Genomic DNA, 22,058 nt, shown 5'->3' with positions numbered 1-22,058 from the left:
CAGAAGAGAAGACTTTTGTGTAAATCTGGTCATCTGTGGTAAACTGGTTGTCACTTGATTGTACTGTTAAATATTTCCCCCCGTTTTCTTTTTATCCAAAATAGCTAGGAAAGCACCAAAGATGAAGGGGGGAGATGGTATGAGTAGTTAGAAAATCAGTTATTTTACTTTGTTTCCTGGTTATTTTGGCATCCCGTCGCCTTATTAAATGCTTGATTTAGCTTTATGTTCACGTCACCTTACAACCTGTAACTGCACTGGTATTGTCGAGGGTACCAGGCTGCGTGTTGTTGCATCTTTGGTTAAACACTTAGGGTATCAAGCAGAGGCTATTCAAGAGTTGTCTGTATTTACGAATAGGCGTTATCTCCTATTGTAACTGGAGAATAATAATAATCGGGAAATAAATGATTTGTCAATTTCTGTATTAATTGGACATGATAGACTCAGTACTGTTAAGAATGATATGTAAAAATGTAATCCCTGATTTTTTAACAGACGTCAGTTCTTAAATACAACTTTTATAGCAAAAAAAGTATTAGCTTTTTTTTTTTTTCTTATTTGAAGAATGGCATAAAGAGGGGTGCCTGGCTAGATCAGTGGGTAGATCATGCCGCTTTTGATCTCGGGGTCAGGTTCAAGCGCTACGTTGGGCCTAGTGCTTACTTAGATAAAATAAATGAAGAATGGCAAATAGATCCAGCAGGACTTACTTGACTGTAATTCTTCCCTATGACTTACATACCAACTTTGGGATTTTTAGGCTAGTAAGCATAGAAGAGGCTGAATACATCCAGAAGAAGAGATTTTGGATGTTCCACTTACCATCCCATTCTCTGTCGTGACAGGTGAAAGCAAACTTAGAAAGATTATGGCCTACTTTGTTTACTGGTTCACTGTGTGTGGGCTCTTGGATGCCAGCTTAAGGAGTAAAAGAATAACTTGCATGGTTCCCTGGTGGTGGTTAACTATACAAGTGACAGTGAAAGTCAGTAAGTTTGTATGTTTATTCTATTAATGTAACACAGTTTTTAAAAGATTAAGAGTTGAATCCACCATTTGCTTTGAAAGTTTAGTTTTTAGTCAAGATTGACAATTATATGACTTGGAATGAATCAGCAGAGGTTTGCTTCCCTGTGGGTTTTGACTTGGATGTTTTGGGGAAGAATTCATTGTATTCAGTAGTTCATCATCCAGGCTAGGTAAACTCTTAGGTGACATAATTTGTCAGGTCATTAGTCTGATGATTTTAAGATAGGGGTTGACAGACTTTTTCTGTTCAGGGTCAATTAGTAAATACGTAGGCTTTGTGGGCCATGTAGTCTCTGGCCCAACTACTCAGCTCTGCAAATTGCATGAACAGCCATAGACAATTTGTTTGGGGCTGTATTGTAATAAGATTTATTTACATGAGCCGGTTGTGGTTGAAGGTTGTAGTTTGTCAACCTGTATTCTAAGATATCAGTCACTGGGTTTTAATTACTTAGATGTCTAGATATTGCAGCCTATATGAACATGCATCAAAAGTAGTAATTGGAACACTTGTAGAATGTACGTATCTCTTGAAGAACTTTCAGAATAAGAGCACATGGGAGCATTGTATTCTATATTTTTATATCATTTGTGGATAGATGTTTTCCTGAAAAGACATTTTAAAGCAAATGTTGGAATATTAAGTCCTATTTATTTTAGAGATGCATTCTGATTGAAAAGATTTTGCTTTTTAAGGTATGATACCTAAGAACCTTAATACAGTCAAGAGTATGGTCCTATTGATACCTAAAAGTGCATTTAGGTTATCATGCCTAATAAAACTGTGTATAGCTGTTTGAAGAGATGTCAGTGAATCGTCCACACACTTAGCTCTTATATACATCATGCAGTTAATTTGGAAGCCACACTGATAGTGCCATTGCCTGAGATGTTTGTGAAATTACCTAAATAGGGTTGGATACTTTTTCACACAAGACCCCAAAACGTACAGATTGCTACCCCTTCCCTTCCTTGGAAAACGTCAAGTGGTGCTAAGTGCCCACTGAAGCCGAGATGCCAACACCTAAAAATACTACACAGGCATATACTTAATTTTCTCATGGGTGGCTTTTTGCTTAGTTTCTGTGTAGTATTTCTCCAGTTTTGTTGACTTGAACTGGATTTCAAGTGCGAGCATGACAGTTGAGAAAGGAGAATATATTGATCTCTTAAAACTGATAAGCATCATGTGGCCTATAATCTTTTTTCTAGTTAACCTGCTGTTTGCCTGGGTGACTGTGGGTAATCCAGTTTATTAATTTGTGATGGGAGAGATTAATATTTTCTGTCTCACAGTGGGATTGGGAAAGTGTCAGTTACTGTATTCCCAAGCTTTTCTACTTTGAATATGCTAATACTTCCAGCTGCTTGGAACCACCTCTCAAATCTCTCTTCCGGTTTTTTTTCTCATAGTTTAATTGCCTCTCAATTTATCTTTATTAGTACTTGTTCTACTCTACAGTATTTATCTACTCATTTATCTCATCTACCTGGTGAGCAACTTGAGATCAGAGTCTGCCTCTTTATTTCTATATCCCCAGTGCCTCACCCTGTGCCCAACATCTTTTAGTGCTTGTGAACTGTTTAATTAAATGAGTAAATCGGTGCCTGGGTGGCTCAGTCGGTTAAGCGTCCGACTTCAGCTCAGGTCATGATCTCACAGTTCGTGGGTTTGAGCCCCACATCAGGCTCTGTGCTGACAGCTAGCTCAGAGCCTGCAGCCTGCTTCGGATTCTGTGTTTCCCTCTCTCTCTGCCCCTCCCCGGCTCATACTCTCTCTCTTTCTCTCTCTCTCTCTTTCTCTCTCTCTCTCCCTCTCTCTCTCAAAAATAAATAAACATTAAAAAAATTTAAATAAATGAGTGAATTGCTAAAGATTGCTTATCTGGAAGGCAGTAAGTCAGTTTGCTATTGGTAGAGATGTTGGGCTTAGTTGGAAGGGAGGAATTAATCACCATCTATTTCACTTAAAAATTGACCTTTTAAGAAAGTTTATGTAAAAGCTATTTTGATGATGTCTTAAAATCTCCTGAATTCTTAAAAAATTTTTTCAGATACATTCTATTAGTTAAATTTGTTGAATATTCCTTCTAGACGCATGCATACAGATACGTACGCGCACACACATAAAACCCCTGTGCCTTGTCCTTTGGATTTGTCATTAGCTCTTGGCACACTTGGTCTCTGAGTGTTTGGCAAATGTGAGTGGAACCTCTTATTTCTTAGAGGTTTGTGATAATTGTTTATCTGTATAGCAGTTCCTTGTCTTGGGGAAGCACTGTAAAATCGTTCTTGCTACTAAGTCTGGTTCATCCCAGTGGGGACAGTTAGACTCAGAGTTTGTTGCAGGGGACTGCAGTGCTACTTGGTGACTGCAGTACCATCCCGTTCCTCTGCCAGCCAAGCCTTACATGCTTTTTCACCAGTTCATGACCTTTCTTCCAAAACGGAACTTTACTCCCTAAACGACTTTCTAAACCGCTCATCTCCCCACTGATTCCCAGCAATTCTGATCATCCTCCTATTCTGTCCATTTTTTTCCCTCTGCTATTCTGTCCTCTTAACACCAAACCCACTTTTACATATTTTGTTACAAAGTCATGTTTTACTTATTTATCCTTGGGTGTTGTTGACTTTGACAGTTTCCCTGTGAAAGCATTATGAGCGTGTTGATTTTGTTCCCTCCAGTTTTCTTCAGATTCTTTTTGTACACTTATTTTCTTTAGTATATGATGTTCTGCCTTTGAGGGTTTAAGGTGCTTTTTTTTTTTTTTTTAATTTCAGAGAGGAAATTCCTTCTTTGACTACTACACACTATTCCTGATGCAGTTTGCCTTCTCTTTATGTTTTTGCCATTCACTGGAAATTTAAAGCATTACAAAAATAAAACTTTAAGGGGCATCTGGATGGCTCAGTCTAAGTGTTCAACTCTTGATCTTGGCTTAGGTCATGATCTCATGGTTCGTGTGATCAAGCCCTGTGTCAGGCTCTGTGCTGACAGCGTGGAGCCTGCTTGGAATTCTCTCTCTCTGCCCCTCCCCTGCTTGAATGCTCTCTCTCTCTCTCTCTCTCTCAAAATAAATAAACTTAAAAAAATATATTAAAAAAAAAAGTTGACCATGGGCCAGTTAAAAGAAAATAAAACTTTGCAAAAGGGTCCTTTATGGTATGGGGAGGAAGTAGGGGTAGGCCATGTGGGCTCTTGTTCAAAAGATTCACTGTAGAATCCCTTTAAACAGCAAGGCTTCTAGCTTCCTACTTGTGATGTATAAGATGTATAAAATTTCCTACTTGTAAAAAGACTTCACAGTTTTTTTAAATGCTTTTTAGTAAGGGTTTTCATCTTTCCTATTGAATGCTCTACTGGAGTTGCTCGTAGACTAATAGAGGAGACAGACATTGCAGTTCAACAGGATAGCATTTAGAACAACATGTTCTGAAGATATGGAAGAGGGACTACTAACTCTGCCTGTGAAAGTTGGAGAAACTTCACGGAAAAGGTCTATTTGAACTGGGTTTGGTTTTTTTTAATACTTATTTTTGAGAGAGAGAGTGCGTGCGCAAGCAGGGGAGGGGCAGAGAGAGAGGGAAACAGAATCCCAAGCAGGCTCCAGGCTCTGAGCTGTCAGCTCACACAGGGCTCGTACCCACAGACCACCGTGAGATCATGACCTGAGCCGAAGTCAGACACTTAACCCACTGAGCCACCCAGGTGCCCCCGAACTGAGTTTTGAAGACCAGCAAAGGAAACATTCTAGTCAAGTCAAGGAGGTATAAAAGGGGTATGCGGGGCACCTGGCTCAGCTGATAGAGAATGTGACTCTTGATCTTGGGTTCAAGAGTTCAAGCCCCACGTTGGGTGGAGAGCCTACTTAAAAAAATGAAAGATGATGTATGCAATTTGTGGGATAGGCTTGGGTATGACAAGGCTTCGCCTAAGGCCGGGTCATGGAGAGGGGATAGATGGAAGGGGAGGAGACTACTTGGTGAGATTTAGGAGGAAAGTGCTTTTTTGTTTTCCCCTTGTTCTCTACTTCTCCTGGGCCTGCTCTATACTGCCAGGTCTCTGGTCTCTTTTCTCTGTAGCTCGGACTTTGACTAGATGCTCTCTTTCCCCATAGTTGTTAGTTTTTCTTTTAGTCCTTCATCAAGATCTAACATACCTCCTTTCTCTCTTACAGTTTGTCAGTGCCAACATACCTTTTATTCTGACCAAATGTGTCTCTTGCCTTTATTTTACCTCCTTGCTTGCATCCCTTTCTTTATTCCTCCCTTTGAGTTGCTTTTCACCTTTTTTTGACTCTTGCTTTTCCTTTTCATTTTGCTTTATTTAAAAACAAAAACACTTTCACGCATTTTCTTTCTGCTTATTTTGCATTTGAGCAGTAATATATGTCTGAGTTGACTTCCTTTTGGGAAGTCTTGTGAAATCAACTTGTCTTTGATACCTATCCAAGTACTGATTATCCATCTCTATGAATTTCCTTTTATGAAGCATTTTCTTTGTATTCAGAGATGCCATTTCTCATAGGTTACAGTGCAGAATATAATCACTTACAGGTTTTGTTTTCTATCTCTTATGCACCTTAAAATTATTCTATGATGAGATCCAATTCATATATCACCTTTTCCTGACATTTTCCCGAAATTACCCAAGTAGAGATGATAGTACTCTTCTCTGTAGTTCTATAGTATTTTCTAAACACCTCTTTTTAAGTCAGCTTTATTGAGGTATAATTTGCATAAAATGAAGTTCACCTAATTTTTAGTTTTGACAAATGTATGCAGTCATCTAATTACCTCTGCAGTCATGATAACAGAACATTCCCAAAAAGTTCCCTCATGACCCTGCTTCACCTCTGGCCCCCAATCACTGAGTTACTTCCTATTACTATAGTTTTCTCTTCCTGGAATTTCATTTCATTTATTTATTTGTTAATGTTTATTTTGAGAGAGGGTGTGTGCGCGCAGAGGGGGGAGGGGCAGAGAGAGAGAGAGACACAGAATCTGAAGCAGGCTCCAGGCTCCAAGCTGTCAGCCCAGAGCCTGACATGGGGCTCGAACCCACAGTCCACAAGAGTGTGAACTGAGCTGAAGTGGGACCTTTAACTGACTGAGCTACCCAGAGGCCCCTCCTGGAATTTCATTTAAATGCAGTCATAGAGGGGCGCCTGGGTGGCGCAGTCGGTTAAGCATCCGACTTCAGCCAGGTCACGATCTCGCGGTCTGTGAGTTTGAGCCCCGCGTCAGGCTCTAGGCTGATGGCTCAGAGCCTGGAGCCTGTTTCTGATTCTGTGTCTCCCTCTCTCTCTGCCCCTCCCCCATTCATGCTCTGTCTCTCTCTGTCTGAAAAATAAATAAACGTTGAAAAAAAAATTTTTTTTAAATGCAGTCATAGAATGTGTTGTCTTTTGAGTCTGTCTGCTTTTCCTTAACATAATGCTTTTGAGATTTCATGTCATCTCAAGTATCAGTTGAGTACTTGTATTGTATGGATGTACCACAATCTGTCCATCCATTTTGGGTTTGCTTCCAGATTTTAGGCCATTGTGAATAAAACTGCTATAAACATTCATGCGCAGATCTTTTAAATACTTCTTTTATCATTAACTATCTTTGATTTGGAGGTCCAGTTGCAGAATGCTTACGAGTAAAAGTCCTGGAGTTAACTGTATTCACAAACAGGCTTTTTGCTTGTGCTGTGGTTTTTGGCAGTGTGTTAGCTTAGATACCTCATCTGTAAAATGCAATTGGTAGAGATTGGAGCAAGCTGGAGAGCACAGGCCAGTTTAAAGGGATAACTCATTTCAGTTTGAGTGATTCAGTTCAAGTGATCTTGCTGGAAATATGTACCCAATGACTCCCCCCCCCCCCCAAGAGAGTGGCATTTGTTAACAGGATTCAGAAATTGTATATGAAATTTCCAATTTAAATGCTGGTAGTTAAAATTAAAATTTTTTAATTGTTTTCATTTTAATTTTTTCATTTTAATGTTTTCATTGTGTGAGCCGAACAAAACCTGTATGTAGGCATTGATTTGTGGCTCCAGTTCGAGACCTTTGTTTTAAATCTTCAGTTAACTTTGTATTTTGTTTTAAATTGTGTATATTCCTGGTAGAGTGAACTTGGTAGGATCTTGCTCCCTAGTAGCTTAGCATAATAACTTGTGGTTGTCCAACCTCCCCAGTGAAAAACGAATGAATTACTATAAATGAATTTCATTCTTTTCTCTGGTAGGAGGGTTATCAGAATTCTGAGTGTCTGATGGGAGGGTGGGATCAGATTCTTTTTACTTTTGGTACTTCTTTGATAGTGGCTCATTCTATTCAAAGTTCTGTTTTCCTGGTAACTGAGATAGTCCATCTCCTTTGGTTTATTCTGAACCCTATTGAGACAAGTATAATATAAACTGTGTGTATTTATTAGGAACTGTGTAAGGTATTATGGATATAAAGATAAGTTTTAAATGTTAAGTCCATTCTCTTGAGTTACCCATAATCTATGGTGAAGCTAATATAACTATAAAAAAGATAAACTGTATGTAATTGGACAATTAGAGCTATAATCTCTCTGAAGAAAGCCTTTCCCTCTTGTAATTTTCTTGCCAGTTTTTTTTTTTTTTTTTTAAGATTTTTTTAAGTGATCTCTACACCCACTGTGGAGCTTGAATTTACAATCCTGAGATCAAGAGTCACATGCTCCACTGATTGAGCCACCCAGTCACCCCTACTTGCCAGTTCTTTATTGTTGTGTTGTGTTGTGTTTTTCTTTTCTTTTCTTTCTTTATTTTAACTGTTTATTTTTGATAGAGCACGTGTGCACACGGGGGTGGGAGGAGGAGGGGCAGAAAGAGAGGGGGACAAAAGATCCGAAGCAGGCTGTGCTGACAGCAGGGAGCCCAATTTGGGGCTCGAATTTGCTAATGGTGAGATATGACCTGAGCCGCAGTCGGCAGCTCCACCGACTGAGTCACCCAGCTGCCCTTATTTTATTTTTAAGTAATCTCTACACCCACTGTAGGGCTCACACTCACAACCCAGAGATCAAGAGTCACACTCTATCGACTGAGCCAGCCAGGTGCCCTGCCAGCTCTTTATTGTGTACAGAGATGACTAGCTGGCAGCTTTATGAATTACTTTGTAAATCCAAAGATTCTTTTGCTGATTAAACCGGCATAATTGACACTGACCCTCATAAGCCAGGACAAGGATGTTAAATGACCTGTGTTGCCTGTGTATACCTTATACATCCTAGTGCCAAGCAGTTGAGTTTTTGTGATAATTAAGTGTGGAATTTAGACAGTCTAGGACTCTGAGTTGAGTTTGGGTTTATACCTTAAGTAGCTGCAACGCCCCAGGATTATTTTATAACAAGGAAGAAATCTTAGAATAAAAAATAGCCACAATTTATTGAGTAGCTATTTATCTGTTTTGAGCCAGGGCACATATTAATGTGAATCACAGAATCCCTGCAAAGTGAGATGGGGAATTCTTGTATTTACAAATAAAAGAAGCCAAGTAAGAATCTAGAATGAAATTCCAAATACTCATAAAGCAGAAACTTTTATTTTGAATCCAGAGTTTGCTTCTCACAGAGCAAGCCTTTGGAGTACTAGAGCCAAAGAGCCAGCCTTTCTCAGTGTTGAAAGAAAAGACTGCAAAAAACTATTCACAACCTCTTTGTAGCCTTATGCCCATAACCCTTGTACCTGCTGTTCTGTAGTCTTGTGCCAGTGGTGTAGCTCATTTCACACAATAGAATTTGAAGAGGATTTCAAAATTGTTGTATATATTTTTGCTACTTTTCAAAAGTGTCCAATCTGGGAAAGGAGGGAGGAAACGAAGTTTGAAGAAGAGCCCAGATCGCTGATAATGAGTGCTGAAGTTGTTAGGGTATGTCCAGCGTGTCTCGTGATGGTTATTCTGCTGGAATCTTGCAGGATGGTTCAAGCGTGTTTGCTTACACCACTGTCTGTTTCTATGCTACGACCTTTAATCCTGCGGGTTCCTTTTTACACTTTGTAGTTCTGCTGAAGAGCTCAGAAAACTAAAGGATTCTTTAAAATTTCAGCGTTTAACCTGCAAAAATATCTTGTTTTAATTAAAAATGGGAGTGGGAAGAGACAGAACAGTGTAACATGTATCAGTCCAGTGCCTTAATTCAGTTGGTTTAAATAAAATTTAATCCTACTCCTTCCTCTTCCCTCTCCTCACTAAAGAAGAATTCTCTCTGGTCTTCAGAATTGACTGGAATTCAAATAATACTTTTCCTGGTTGTGTAAAAGAAAATTCTGGAGTACAATTTAAAATATTTTTATTATATGACACTACAGTGATTCAAGACTCAAATTAACAAGCTACTACTAGATAACTTCAGAGCACATAAAAGATGATCAATAAATATACAGTGCCCTTGAATATCATGTGGGTCAGGGGCACTAACCTTCCCCTCCCATGCAGTTGAAAACCATGTGTAACTTTTGACTCTCCCAAAATTTAACTATTAATAGCCTGCTGTTGACAAGAAGCCTTACCGATAACATAAACAATTGATTAACACGTATTTTGTATGTTGTGTATATTATATACTGTATTCTTACAATAAAGTAAGCTGGAGAAAAAAATGTTCTTAAAATCAGGGGCGCCTGGGTGGCGCAGTCGGTTAAGCGTCCGACTTCAGCCAGGTCACGATCTCGCGGTCCGGGAGTTCGAGCCCCGCATCGGGCTCTGGGCTGATGGCTCAGAGCCTGGAGCCTGTTTCCGATTCTGTGTCTCCCTCTCTCTCTGCTCCTCCCCCGTTCATGCTCTGTCTCTCTCTGTCCCAAAAATAAATAAATGTTGAAAAAAAAAATTTAAAAAAAAAAAATCATAAAGAAGGGAACATACTTTTACAGTACTGTACTTATTGAAAAACATTTATGCATAAGTAGACCCACACAGTTCAAACCCATGATCCAAGGGTCAATTGTATACTAAATGACTGACTTCTTTGTATGTAAAGAAAGTTGCACCTCTGACTCCTTATCCAGAAAGACCTGTGATCTTAGGGGATTTCCCATTCATTGTCCGTCAGCTCTTGTCTGGATGCCTGTCCTGGGAAAGGCATTGCTTTTGGCACTGTTGTGAAATAGAGATGGTCGTTCTCAAAGATTTTACGATCTGATAGTGGAGACAAGGGATTGAGGAGGAGGAAGAGAAAAGCCATTATGAGCAAAGGCATAAAAGGCCAGAGCCTCACTGTTGGAAATTCCTGGTGGAGTGAAGTGAGATTGTGTGTACCTCAAGGGTTTGATGGAATTGAAAGATCAAGCTAATATTAGTGTTATAAAATGGTAGTGGAAGATGGGATTGGAAAGGTAGTTTCATTGTATCTGAGTATTTTGAACATTATCCAAGACATTTCTGGGAGCTGATGAAAATTTTTGAGCACAATGCTAATACAAAGTGGTGGTTTAGGGAGAAAATACAGTGGGACATTAGAACTGGAGAGAGGGGGGGAAGGTCTCTAGGGCAGCAGGAAGGTCTGTAGGGCAACTATTGGAATGGTAAATATAAAACGATGAGGCACAAGTAAGAGTTGAGAAAGTGGGAAAGGCAAAGATGAACAGATGCCTGTGTGCTGGGTACAAGGTAAGTTGTCCGTGTATCTTTGTTAAGAGAACTGGCATGATTTAACAAAGACTTGAGGAGGAAGAAAAGAGGGTTGAGATCAGTGTTCCATGCCTGGATGTCTGAGAGTGGTAGTACTGCTGACAGAATGGAAATGTTTGGATAGGAAGGTGACATGCTGTGTCTGAGGTCATGGGATGTGAATGAACATGGAAATAGCTGGTTCTCAGAAGGTAGGGCTCGTGCATTCACATATTTAGGCTGAAGGTGTGGATTTGGAAGTCTTCTGGAGATGCACTGAACGAGATAGTCTCTATAATGATAGGTTTGCACAGAGCCATTTACTAAATGACCTCAGATAAATCCCTTATCCTTGCTGGACTTTTTTTATTAATGTAAAAATGGTTGGACAGAGGTTAGGGCATGGCAGTGATGTTAATATGTACCCTAACTACTTCACCAACTTGTTTTATCAAATGACGGGTATAGCAACGTGCCTGTTGTCTGTAAACAGTGATACAGGTATAAACTTGTGAATATTTTGTTGCCAGTGGTAACCAAGTGTGGCTGGGGTTAGAAATGCATTCTTTAGTTCTGTCAGAAACTGTCCCATACTCTTATTCTTGTGCTCTGAACAACTTAATTGACAGGTTTCAATGCTTCAGAAGGCCCCTAATATCTTGTAGTTAATAGTTTTTAGAAACAGAAAGTAGCTCTTCCTGGGGGCGCCTGGATGGCTCAGTCGGTTAAGCATCCGACTTCGGCTCAGGTCATGATCTCACGGTTCATGAGTTCAAACCCCACGTTGGGCTCTGTGCTGACAGCTCAGAGCCTGGAGCCTGCTGCGAATTCTGTGTCTCCCTCTCTCTCTGCCCCTCCCCTGCTCACACTTTGTCTCTTCTCTGTCGCAAAAATAAACATTTAAAAAAATTAAAAAGAGAAATAAAAAGTAGCTCTTCCTGTTTAACTCACGTCGATCCAGACACCTGCTTTAACGGTCTTTCTTTTTGGATCCCAAAGGGTTTTAAGTAAGCTCCCATATGTTTCTGTAGGTCAAAGATTAAAGTTGGGCAGGAGCCTTTGGAAAGGAATTGAATAAAATTCTGAGAGGTCTTGTGTCTTCCTCCAAAACTGTATTTCAGGGAGAGATCATTTTTGAGATGTAGTATCTTTTTTTTTTTTTTTTCAATATATGAAATTTATTGTCAAATTGGTTTCCATACAACACCCAGTGCTCATCACAAAAGGTGCCCTCCTCAATACCCATCACCCACCCTCCCCTCCTTCCCACCCCCCATCAACACTCAGTTTGTTCTCAGTTTTTAAGAGTCTCTTATGCTTTGGCTCTCTCCCACTCTAACCTTTTTTTTTTCCTTCCCCTCTCCCATGGGTTTCTGTTAAGTTTCTCAGGATCCACATAAGAGTGAAAACATATGGTATCTGTCTTTCTCTGTATGGCTTATTTCACTTAGCATCACACTCTCCAGTTCCATCCATGTTGCTACAAAGGGCCATATTTCGTTCTTTCTCATTGCTATGTAATACTCCGTTGTGTATATAAACCACAATTTCTTAAATTTTTTTTTTTCAACGTTTATTTATTTTTGGGACAGAGAGAGACAGAGCATGAATGGGGGAGGGGAAGAGAGAGAGGGAGACACAGAATCAGAAGCAGGCTCCAGGCTCTGAGCCATCAGCCCAGAGCCCGACGCGGGGCTCGAACTCACGGACCGCGAGATTGTGACCTGGCTGAAGTCGGACGCTTAACCGACTGCGCCACCCAGGCGCCCCATAAACCACAATTTCTTTATCCATTCATCAGTTGCTGGACATTTAGGCTCTTTCCATAATTTGGCTATTGTTGAGAGTGCTGCTATAAACATTGGGGTACAAGTGCCCCTATGCATCAGTACTCCTGTATCCCTTGGGTAAATTCCTAGCAGTGCTATTGCTGGGTCATAGGGTAGGTCTATTTTTAATTTTCTGAGGAACCCCCACACTGTTTTCCAGAGTGGCTGCACCAATTTGCATTCCCACCAACAGTGCAAGAGGGTTGCCGTTTCTCCACATCCTCTCCAGCATCTATAGTCTCTTGATTTGTTCATTTTGGCCACTCTGACTGGTGTGAGGTGATATCTGAGTGTGGTTTTGATTTGTATTTCCCTGATAAGGAGTGACGTTGAGTATCTTTTCATGTGCCTGTTGGCCATCCGGATGTCTTCTTTAGAGAAGTGTCTATTCATGTTTTCTGCCCATTTCTTCACTGGATTATTTGTTTTTTGGGTGTGGAGTTTGGTGAGCTCTTTATAGATTTTGGATACTAGCCCTTTGTCCGATATGTCATTTGCAAATATCTTTTCCCATTCTGTTGGTTGCCTTTTAGTTTTGTTGGTTGTTTCCTTTGCTGTGCAGAAGCTTTTTATCTTCATAAGGTCCCAGTAATTCATTTTTGCTTTTAATTCCCGTTCCTTTGGGGATGTGTTGAGTAAGAGATTGCTACAGCTGAGATCAGAGAAGTCTTTTCCTGCTTTCTCCTCTAGGGTTTTGATGGTTTCCTGTCTCACATTTAGGTCCTTTATCCATTTTGAGTTTATTTTTGTGAATGGTGTGAGAAAGTGGTCTAGTTTCAACCTTCTGCATGTTGCTGTCCAGTTCTCCCAGCACCATTTGTTAAAGAGACTGTCTTTTTTCCATTGGTGTTCCTTCCTGCTTTGTCAAAGATTAGTTGGCCATACATTTGTGGGTCTAGTTCTGGGGTTTCTATTCTATTCCATTGGTCTATGTGTCTGTTTTTGTGCCATGTAGTATCTTTTCTTAACTCCTCAGGATTCTCAGTAAAATGTAATTATTTTAATTAAAATATCCGTATTTTTAAAACTCTCTGAATGTGAGGATAAAAGGGGACTATCGGATTTACCCAGGAATAAAGAGTTTACAAAATGGGGCACCTGGGCGGCTCAGTTGGCTAAGCATCCGACTTCAGCTCAGGTCATGATCTTGCGGTCCATGAGTTGGAGCCCCACATTGGGCTCTGTGCTGACAGCTCAGAGCCTGGAGCTTGCTTCGGACTCTGTCTCTCTCTGTCTCTCTCTGCCCCTCCCCTGCTCGTACTCTGTCTCTCTCAAAAATAAATAAACATTAAAAAAACAAAAATTTTAAAAGTTCACAAAGTGTTACAGTAGGAGGATTACATCTGCTTATATGGGGCCATGATAGGTACTACGTGGCTGGGAAAATGATCTTTTCTCACTCAATATGAGGGAAAAGATACGTCTTCTCTCTCTTTACCCTGCTCTTTTCCTTAAACACCAGCAGCAGCAAGGTTTGGAAAATAAATAATGGGGGTCTTTTGCTAATAATTCCAGACATAAAGTATAACCATTTAGTGTGAAGTGTTACCTGTTTTCTATATTTTGGAGTCCAGAGAACTGCTGTTGAAAGGTAGAGAATAGCAGTTCACTTGCAGTGTGTTCATGGGATTTATATTACATAATAAAGGGAGACTGTGGCCACCACCATTTGCCCCATGTGTTCCTTGCATAGGCAGTGTATGCTTCCTTAATGTTTTGGAGATTAGTGGATCTCTGATTTCTGCTGTGCTGTGAAACAGGTAGTGACTTGATTCAGTAAGCATCTGAAGAACTGTTTTGTTCCATAGAACTATTTTGTTCACTATTCTGCATAGTTTTCAAAAGGAATTGTTGAGTGGGACATATGAAGTATGGCAGGATGGATGGAATGTGGCTCATGGGTCCTGGTCTGCTAAGGAGCTTGGGCAAACTGATGAACTGTCCCATGGGGAATCCCGTGGGACATACAATACACACTGTATAAGCTTAAATTACCAAGTCGGTGGTCCTTCTTTCCTTCCTTCTTCCTTTTCCTCCGCTCTCCTTCCTTTCTTTCATCTTTACTTGGGGATTAAGCTTCAGGAAAAATGGTTTATTTAAATTAGGGGGTCAGGACAGTGAGCCACATCTTAGAATTGTGGATCTAGCACAGTTGAAAGATAAGAGAGAGAACCCAGAAACTCTGCACACATGAAAGAAATGATGAGCACGAACCAGCAAAGATTAGGAAATATTAAAATAAACCATGGTATGTGAATTACTTAACAATGTAAATGTGTTGGCATTTCTTACCTCAAAAAATTTTTAAGTATTTTTCATAAAACAAATTTGGCCATTTAAACCATTTTCAAGTGTAGAGTTCATTGGCATTCAGTACATTGACATTCTTGTGTAACTGTTTCCAGAACATTTTCCTCATTCTAGATAGAAACTCTGTACCCATCAAACAATAACTCTCCCAGCCTCTGGTAACCTCTATTCCACTTTCTGTTCCATGAATTTGCCCATCCTGCTACCTCATATAAGTAGAATCATATAATATTTGTCCCTTTGTGTCTGGTTTATTTCACCTAGCATCATGTTTTCAAGGTTCATCCATGATTAGGACTTCATTCCTTTGTATGGCTGAATAATGTTCCGTTGTATGTATTACTACGTGTGTGTGTGTGTGTGTGTGTGTGTGTGTGTGTGTGTGTGTGTGTTACCGCATTTTGTTTATCCAGTCATCTGTTGATGGCTGGTTAGGGTTGTTCCCACCTTTTGGCTATTGTGAATAATGTTGCTGTGTAAATGGGTGTATGTGTATCTGTTTGAGTCCCTGCTTTCAATTCTTTTGGATATATAGCCAGATGTGGAATTGCTGGATCGTATGAATTCATGTTTTAACTTGGTGAGGAACTGCTAGAGATTCCCAGCTGCACCACTTTGCATTCCTACCAGCAATTACACAAGGGTTCCAATGTTTCCGTATCCTCTCAATATCCTCCACTTGTTATTTTCTGGTTTTTGGGTAATAACCATCCTAATGGGTGTGTCAGAAAGCTTTTGACCTCTACTCTGATGAGTGTTGGATAACTCAGAAATGCTACCTCCCACGTGTGAGGAATCAGCTCCCTCGGGTTAACTAAGAGGGAGCAGTGACCTAAGTTAGTGCCATAAAAGGCGAGCTCTAGGGATTCTGACCATCACATATAGTATCTGCTTTTTTATAAGATATTTTCATTTGTAAATTCATTTATATTTTTAGCCTTTTTTTAAAATTTTTTTTTCAACGTTTATTTATTTTTGGGACAGAGAGAGACAGAGCATGAACGGGGGAAGGGCAGAGAGAGAGGGAGACACAGAATCGGAAGCAGGCTCCAGGCTCCAAGCCATCAGCCCAGAGCCTGACGCGGGGCTCGAACTTACGGACCGCGAGATCGTGACCTGGCTGAAGTCGGATGCTTAACCGCCTGCGCCACCCAGGCGCCCCTAGCCTTTTAAACATATGTGGACTCTCAGGAATCATGTGAAACCCTCAGGTTCAGAAGGGGCACAATTTAGGGGCTCTTGGATATGTGTAAGCTGCCTGGGCCCCTGCAGTCAGCTCTTCAGTTTGGCTTTTTAAGTTTGGATTAGTGGTTTGAGCAATCCGAGGGATGAGCTTTTGTAAAAGTCCTTTGGCCTTACCTATCATCTTACTTCACATTCACTTTTTGTCTTGCCTAATGTACATAGTAAGCCTCAACGTATTTTCAAGTGGAGTACTGAAAAAACCTAGGGAAGGACTTGGTAAAAAGGGCTATGAAAGATACTGAGCTGTGGTTGTCTTCGATAAAGTGGTAAATGCTCATAAATCAGTCATTTGGTCCATCTCATTTGTAGGGGAGGGAAACTTTTTCTTTCTTCCCTTGTAGGTTCTTTGGCTGGTCTTATGTAATTAAATTGACACAAGGCAGATTAACAGGAGAAAAAAAAATTAATTTCATATGTATAGGAGCTCAAAGAAGTACGAGATTCAAAGAAGTGACCAAAGCAGGCAGCTTTTATACCTTTAGACAAAGGAACAATAAATCTGTTAAGAGCTGATAAGACAAAGATGGTTGGGCTCGGGATAGCAAATTAATGAAGAGATAACAAGGTTTATTTATACAACCTTCTTGGCCCTGAATTGCCTATCTCTGGCAATAAGTATGCCTCTATCTCCCAGGTGCAGGGAGGGTACCTTCCACATGAAGACTTTATTTCCTGCTTTCAGGGGGACAGAAGAGGGTCAGAGTATCTTTCTTGTACTGGCTCTTTGTTGAGTAACTTTAATTAAAAATAATATACCAGGGTGGAATATTTTGGGGTGGCCTGTCCTGGACCCCATCACATTGCTTCAGAGAGCTAATTTTCTGCTAACGGTATCTTCCTGTGCCTAGAAGATGTTGTTGAATAGTTCTGAACAGACCCAGGTACAGGAAATGTTGGCGAATGCTTCTTTTTAAAAAAAGCTTATTTATCTTGAGAGAGAGGGAGCGAGTGAGCACAAGTGAGGGAGGGGTAGAGAGGGGGAGAGAGAATCCCAAGCAGGCTCCAAGCAGTGAATGTGGAGCCCAGTGCCGGGCATGATCCCATGAACCATGAGATCATGACCTGAGCCCAAACCAAGAGTCAGATGCATAACTGACAGAGCCACCCAGGTACTCCTACTGGCAAATATTTCTGATGGAAGACAGTCTTCTCTCCCTTGAAAAGCCCACAAAACTATATTGGGAACTGGTGAGCCAGAACTATGAATAAAAGGAACTCATAACTAGGGGAATTAATTTAGCCTTTTCTTTAGGGTGGTGGTGTTGTTTAAGAAGCTCTAGTCTTGAGGTCTCCTTGAGTGCAGGGTAGAGGATTTTAAGATCAAGTAAGTTTGGGAAATGATATCTGCTCTATTCATCTATTGGTGATTTATAATGCACATTATCACCTAGCACCTTAAAGTTCGCAAGAAGTCCTACGTAAAGGTAGTATTAACAGTTTTATTTAATGTTGTGTTTTCCAAACCTCATAACCCTTTTGTTGAGTAACTATTCAACATCATTTGGAACAAATACTCCTCAGGTCACACGTTGAGAAATTAATTGCTTTTAAAGTACATAACTTCCACATCAAAGCTTTGAGTAAAATAGTGGGTATTCTTGAGAAGTATGAAGGCCTCCTGAAAAGCCCATTGTTACACTTTTCCTCTTGTTACTTGCTCATCTAAACATTAATGTACCCTCTGTATATGGCTCCCCAGTATAGAAGATGATTTGGGAGCAGTGTATCGTTACAGAAGATTCTGTGCAATGGTAATTGGTGTAGAAATCTTTATTCTTTTTTTTCCCTTCCACTTTTCGGTGGGGAATTTTGTTGTTTGTAGTTGTTTCACAATAAATGTTTGGAATGGTATGAAGCATTTGGAAAACCTTGGGAATGAAGATAATTGATTGTGACCTTGGATCATTAGTTTTAGAGACTGAGAGAGTTTATTACTGAAAAGAGGTTCTGCTGCTTGGGGTACAATTGGCTCTTCGCCCATCCTGTTTGCTGCTACCCGAGAGACTGGGAGAAGCACCTAAGGACCTTTACTCCAGGAGTGCGTGCTCAACTCTTTACATGGTGGATACCCTCTCTTTGGGAATTGGTGTCCTTAAAACATTCAGCCTTGCTGTCACAAATGTTGAGCTTCTGAGATGGACTACTGTGCAACAAAAGAAAGCATTAGCAAAATATACCTGTTGATAATAATCACCTTTCAGATTTATTTTATTAGTACATCCTAACTTAATATCTCATTCAAGTCTCATAGCATTCCTGTTACATAGTTAAAGGAGAATAATTGTAATTCCTCGGTCTGGGTGCTCAGTCATAAATTTAAATAACTTGTTCAAAGTCATAAGACTGTTTAGTTTTAATTATGGGATCAAAACTGGAATCCAGGTCTCCTGTCAAGTGCTCCAAACAAGTGGTCTTTTTGCTAATTGCATTGACAGCCTAGTTTTGATGTCCAGTGTTTAAATAAAATTTTAAATAAAAAAAGGTTTCTCCTGCTATGCAAAACTAGAACGCTCTTCTGAAACCTTTCGTAAGCTGAAATGTCATAAGGCGGAGAAGCAATTATCATTAATTATGAGGAAAAATTTTGATCATTCCCAGACCCGAAAAATAACCTCTCCTAGGGTTTCCTGATAACCTTAGGATACTCTTGCTAACACATGCGCAAAATAAATGTAGATAAAGCACAGATGCTCACAGACACTGTTCAAGCTGTGGCAGCTTGATGCTGAGATGCTGAATGTGGTTCCCAGGGAAGGAGCTGGTGAGGCTGCTCTCGCTGCTCTGCTTGTGGTGTGCCACTGCCTCTATAAGGGCCCAACAAATGCTTAACACTATTTTCACCTTTTTTCATAAAAACAAAAGTTTGCTCTGGATTTCTTTCAGTTAGCAAAAACTGGTACTGATGTAGGTCTTTTGTAAAAGTGAGGTGGCATAACATGAACTTCAAAAAGTGGGATATACCTGTATTGGTATCTGTACATGGTTTTGTGGCTCGGAGAATTCAGTGGTCAGGAAACTAGTATTTTTAGTAGTAGTGTTTTCTTTCTAGAAATGAGAAACATGAGGCTTAGAAAGATTGACCTACTCAGTGTTGTATAGTTTGCAAGTGAGAGCTGCAACTAGAACTTGGCCCTTTTTTGGTCCAGTGTTTCCCTGATAAACCAAGTTGTTGGTAGCTGGTGTCCTTGATAGACGTCGGTAAGTATTTGTTGAATAGAACTTAGTTTTTCTTGAGTTCTTCAGCCCTGTTGCTTAGTAAGTGTAAACTTCAGGTTTTAGAGTATCAAACTTGTCTCCCAGGTCCATACTAACCCAGTTTGTTGAATGCATCATTTGAATCATATTCCTTTTTGGAATCTAAAGTAATAGGTCTAGAAAAGGCAACTTGACCCTGTTTCTCACAGGAATCAAGGGAAGAATTTGGACTGAGATTATGTATCAGTAGTAGGACCAAGGCAGAAGGAAGGCTGCATTAGGAGAAGCTGGACTAGAACTGGCCTTTGGCAGGAGCAGGGAATAATCTGGTTAGACTGTAGCATTGGATTGAGATGCATAATTATTGAGATGTTAATTCTGTTTCTAGGCCCAGTCTGGGCGCTCGATGGTGTTTTCTAGGCTAGAACAGTAGCGTAAGAATGAGAGCCCACCAGAGGGGAGAGCCCAGCAAAGATCCAGGAAATACAAATGGTTGTCAATTTATTAATCTAAAAAGTGGACCAATTGTTGAATCCCTTGTTGACAGTCTCTTATTTGTTCAGCAGAGGCCTTTGAAGTTGATATAATGTACTATTCTAATCCTCTAGTCCAGATGTGTTAACTATGGAGCAGCTCAGCTTAAATTGGCTCTTTACATCAATCCAAGAAACGATACTGCAACTAGGCAGAAATGAGAGCAAAGAATTGAGTGTAGAGCTGTGGTTCTCAAATTTTAGGGAGAATCAGAATTGCCTAGAGGGTTAAAGACATAACTGGAAGAAACACTCCCAGAGTTCTGCTTTAGCTGCTCTGGGTTGAAGCCCAAAATTTTGCACTCGTTAACACATCTCTAAGTTGATGCTGATGCTGCTGGTCTTAGGATCATGCTTTGAGAACCACTGACAGGAAAAGTTGATGAAGTGGGTATAATTAAGGCCTTCACAGAGAAGGAAAAAGGGAATTAATCCACCATAGTCAAGACACTGTGCAAGGTGATTTGCAATCATTACTTAATTTAACCCTTGAAACCCCTCTGCAGAGTAATCCTTAATCCCTGTTTCCCCCCAGGATAAACATGTTGTTAAATAAGTTATAAAAAACTTACTGGAATAATTCTCATTTCAAGGACAGCTTTCACTTATAACTCAAAGAATAATGTTGCATATGCTGTTATGAATGTGATTTTATTTAATGCAGAGGATGATGTGTTAAATTCCGTTGTTGACTTTATTTATTCGTTACTCTTGTAGATTTATAAGAGATATAAAATGTAGATCAGTTTCACAGTAATAATTACACAACAGATGGAATTAAATGTTGAGACATTATCGTTTCTCATACAGAACATAAAGTGAATGGGAACTTTATTTAACGTTAGGTATCTTTCAAATCACAGGAAAAGGTAGGCCTCAGTTAATTTTGTCAAGGTGGTTTTTTTTTTAGTGTTGCCAGTTGGTTATTGACTTACCCTGTTTTAGGAACAAATAGAGGGATGGTGAGTTTCAGGAAAGTTACTACCAAGAAATGACCAAATTCTTGAAATTGCAACCCTAAGACTTACTCCTTTAAAATGTTCTTTGTTAATGTCATTTTTGAAAGGTCAACTTGTTTTTAATGGCACTCAGTAAAGTTACTTTGTGTTGTTGTTTGACAGATTCACACAGAATTACTTAAAAAAAAAAAAAAAAAAACAGTGATCCAAGCATTGAAATTGAAGGCATTCTGGGAAAACCTGGCATTTTTTGTGAAAATCGTCTTTGATCTTGAAATTAAAAGTAAAGCTGGAAAGGAATTTACAAACGAGGAAAAAGAAAAGTTTGCCATCGGACTCACAGGATCTGGGCTTGGAAATGCCTCAGGTAAATTACAACAGAGTAGGTACAAAGTTTTATATTTTCCCACTGCAGAAAAGTCCATACCATTGATTCTGTAAGTTCTCTGAATCTTAACACAACTTGACAAACACTCTCTTTAAGACATTTTACTTACCACCACCTCAGCTAGTTTTGAATACATGTCCTTCCTTCCATTGCTTCTATTTCCTCCTTTGCTACCACTTTGAAATGTAATGAGCTTGACATGGGAAACATGGTGAATGAAAAGCTGGTTAGAAGGGGGACAGGTCTGCTGGGTTTATGGAGGCTAACCCAACTCCCCTGAAAGTATCAGTCTGCCACAAAAAGCCCACTTCCATCTCCGTGTCTACTTCCTGTTTCCTGTTTGTTCCTTTGCATGTATGCCTACTGAATTGAAAAGTAGTTAAGAGGAAATGGTAGATATTTCAACCTTTCTCTCTTTCATACACACACTTATGTTCCCATATGTGTGTGTGTGTGTGTGTGTGTGTGTATATATATGTATATATATATATGTATATATATACATATATATATATATATGTATGTGTGCGTATATATATATACACACACCTCCCAGAAAACATTTCTGAATGATTATATCTATTTATATTATGGTAACTACTTAGATTGATTAGCTCTGGTTTGAGGCAATTTCTGAAAAAACTAATGAAGCCCCCTTTCTTTTTTTAATGTTTGTTTATTTGTGAGAGAGAGAGTGTGAGTGGGGGCGGGGCAGAGAGAGACAGAGCCACAGAATCTGAAGCAGGCTCCAGGCTCTGAGCTGTCAGCACAGAGCCCGACGTGGGGCTCGAACTCACAAACTGTGAGATCATGACCTGAACCGAAGTTGGAAGCTTAACCGACTGAGCCAGCCAGGTGCCCTGCCCCATGAAGCCCTTTTAATCCCCATTGCACATCCATACTTCTTCCTGTCCCCCTCCAGTGGTTAGTTCTTACCC

General features: G+C 39.9%; 1 protein-coding gene across 1 annotated transcript in view; it reads left to right on the top strand.

The window, feature by feature from the left end:
• CREBRF (CREB3 regulatory factor) overlaps positions 1-22,058 on the top strand; it is a 59,602-nt gene that overhangs the window by 1,759 nt on the left and 35,785 nt on the right. The window contains exon 2 of the mRNA XM_043595860.1: positions 20,895-21,099. Coding sequence (XP_043451795.1) covers positions 21,091-21,099 — 9 coding nt within the window. The 5' untranslated portion in view covers positions 20,895-21,090. The remainder of the gene's footprint in view (positions 1-20,894; positions 21,100-22,058) is intronic.

Source organism: Prionailurus bengalensis, chromosome A1, assembly GCF_016509475.1.
Source record: "Prionailurus bengalensis isolate Pbe53 chromosome A1, Fcat_Pben_1.1_paternal_pri, whole genome shotgun sequence".
NCBI classification, from domain to species: Eukaryota; Metazoa; Chordata; class Mammalia; order Carnivora; family Felidae; genus Prionailurus; species Prionailurus bengalensis.
This window is presented reverse-complemented; position numbering and strand designations above follow the sequence as displayed.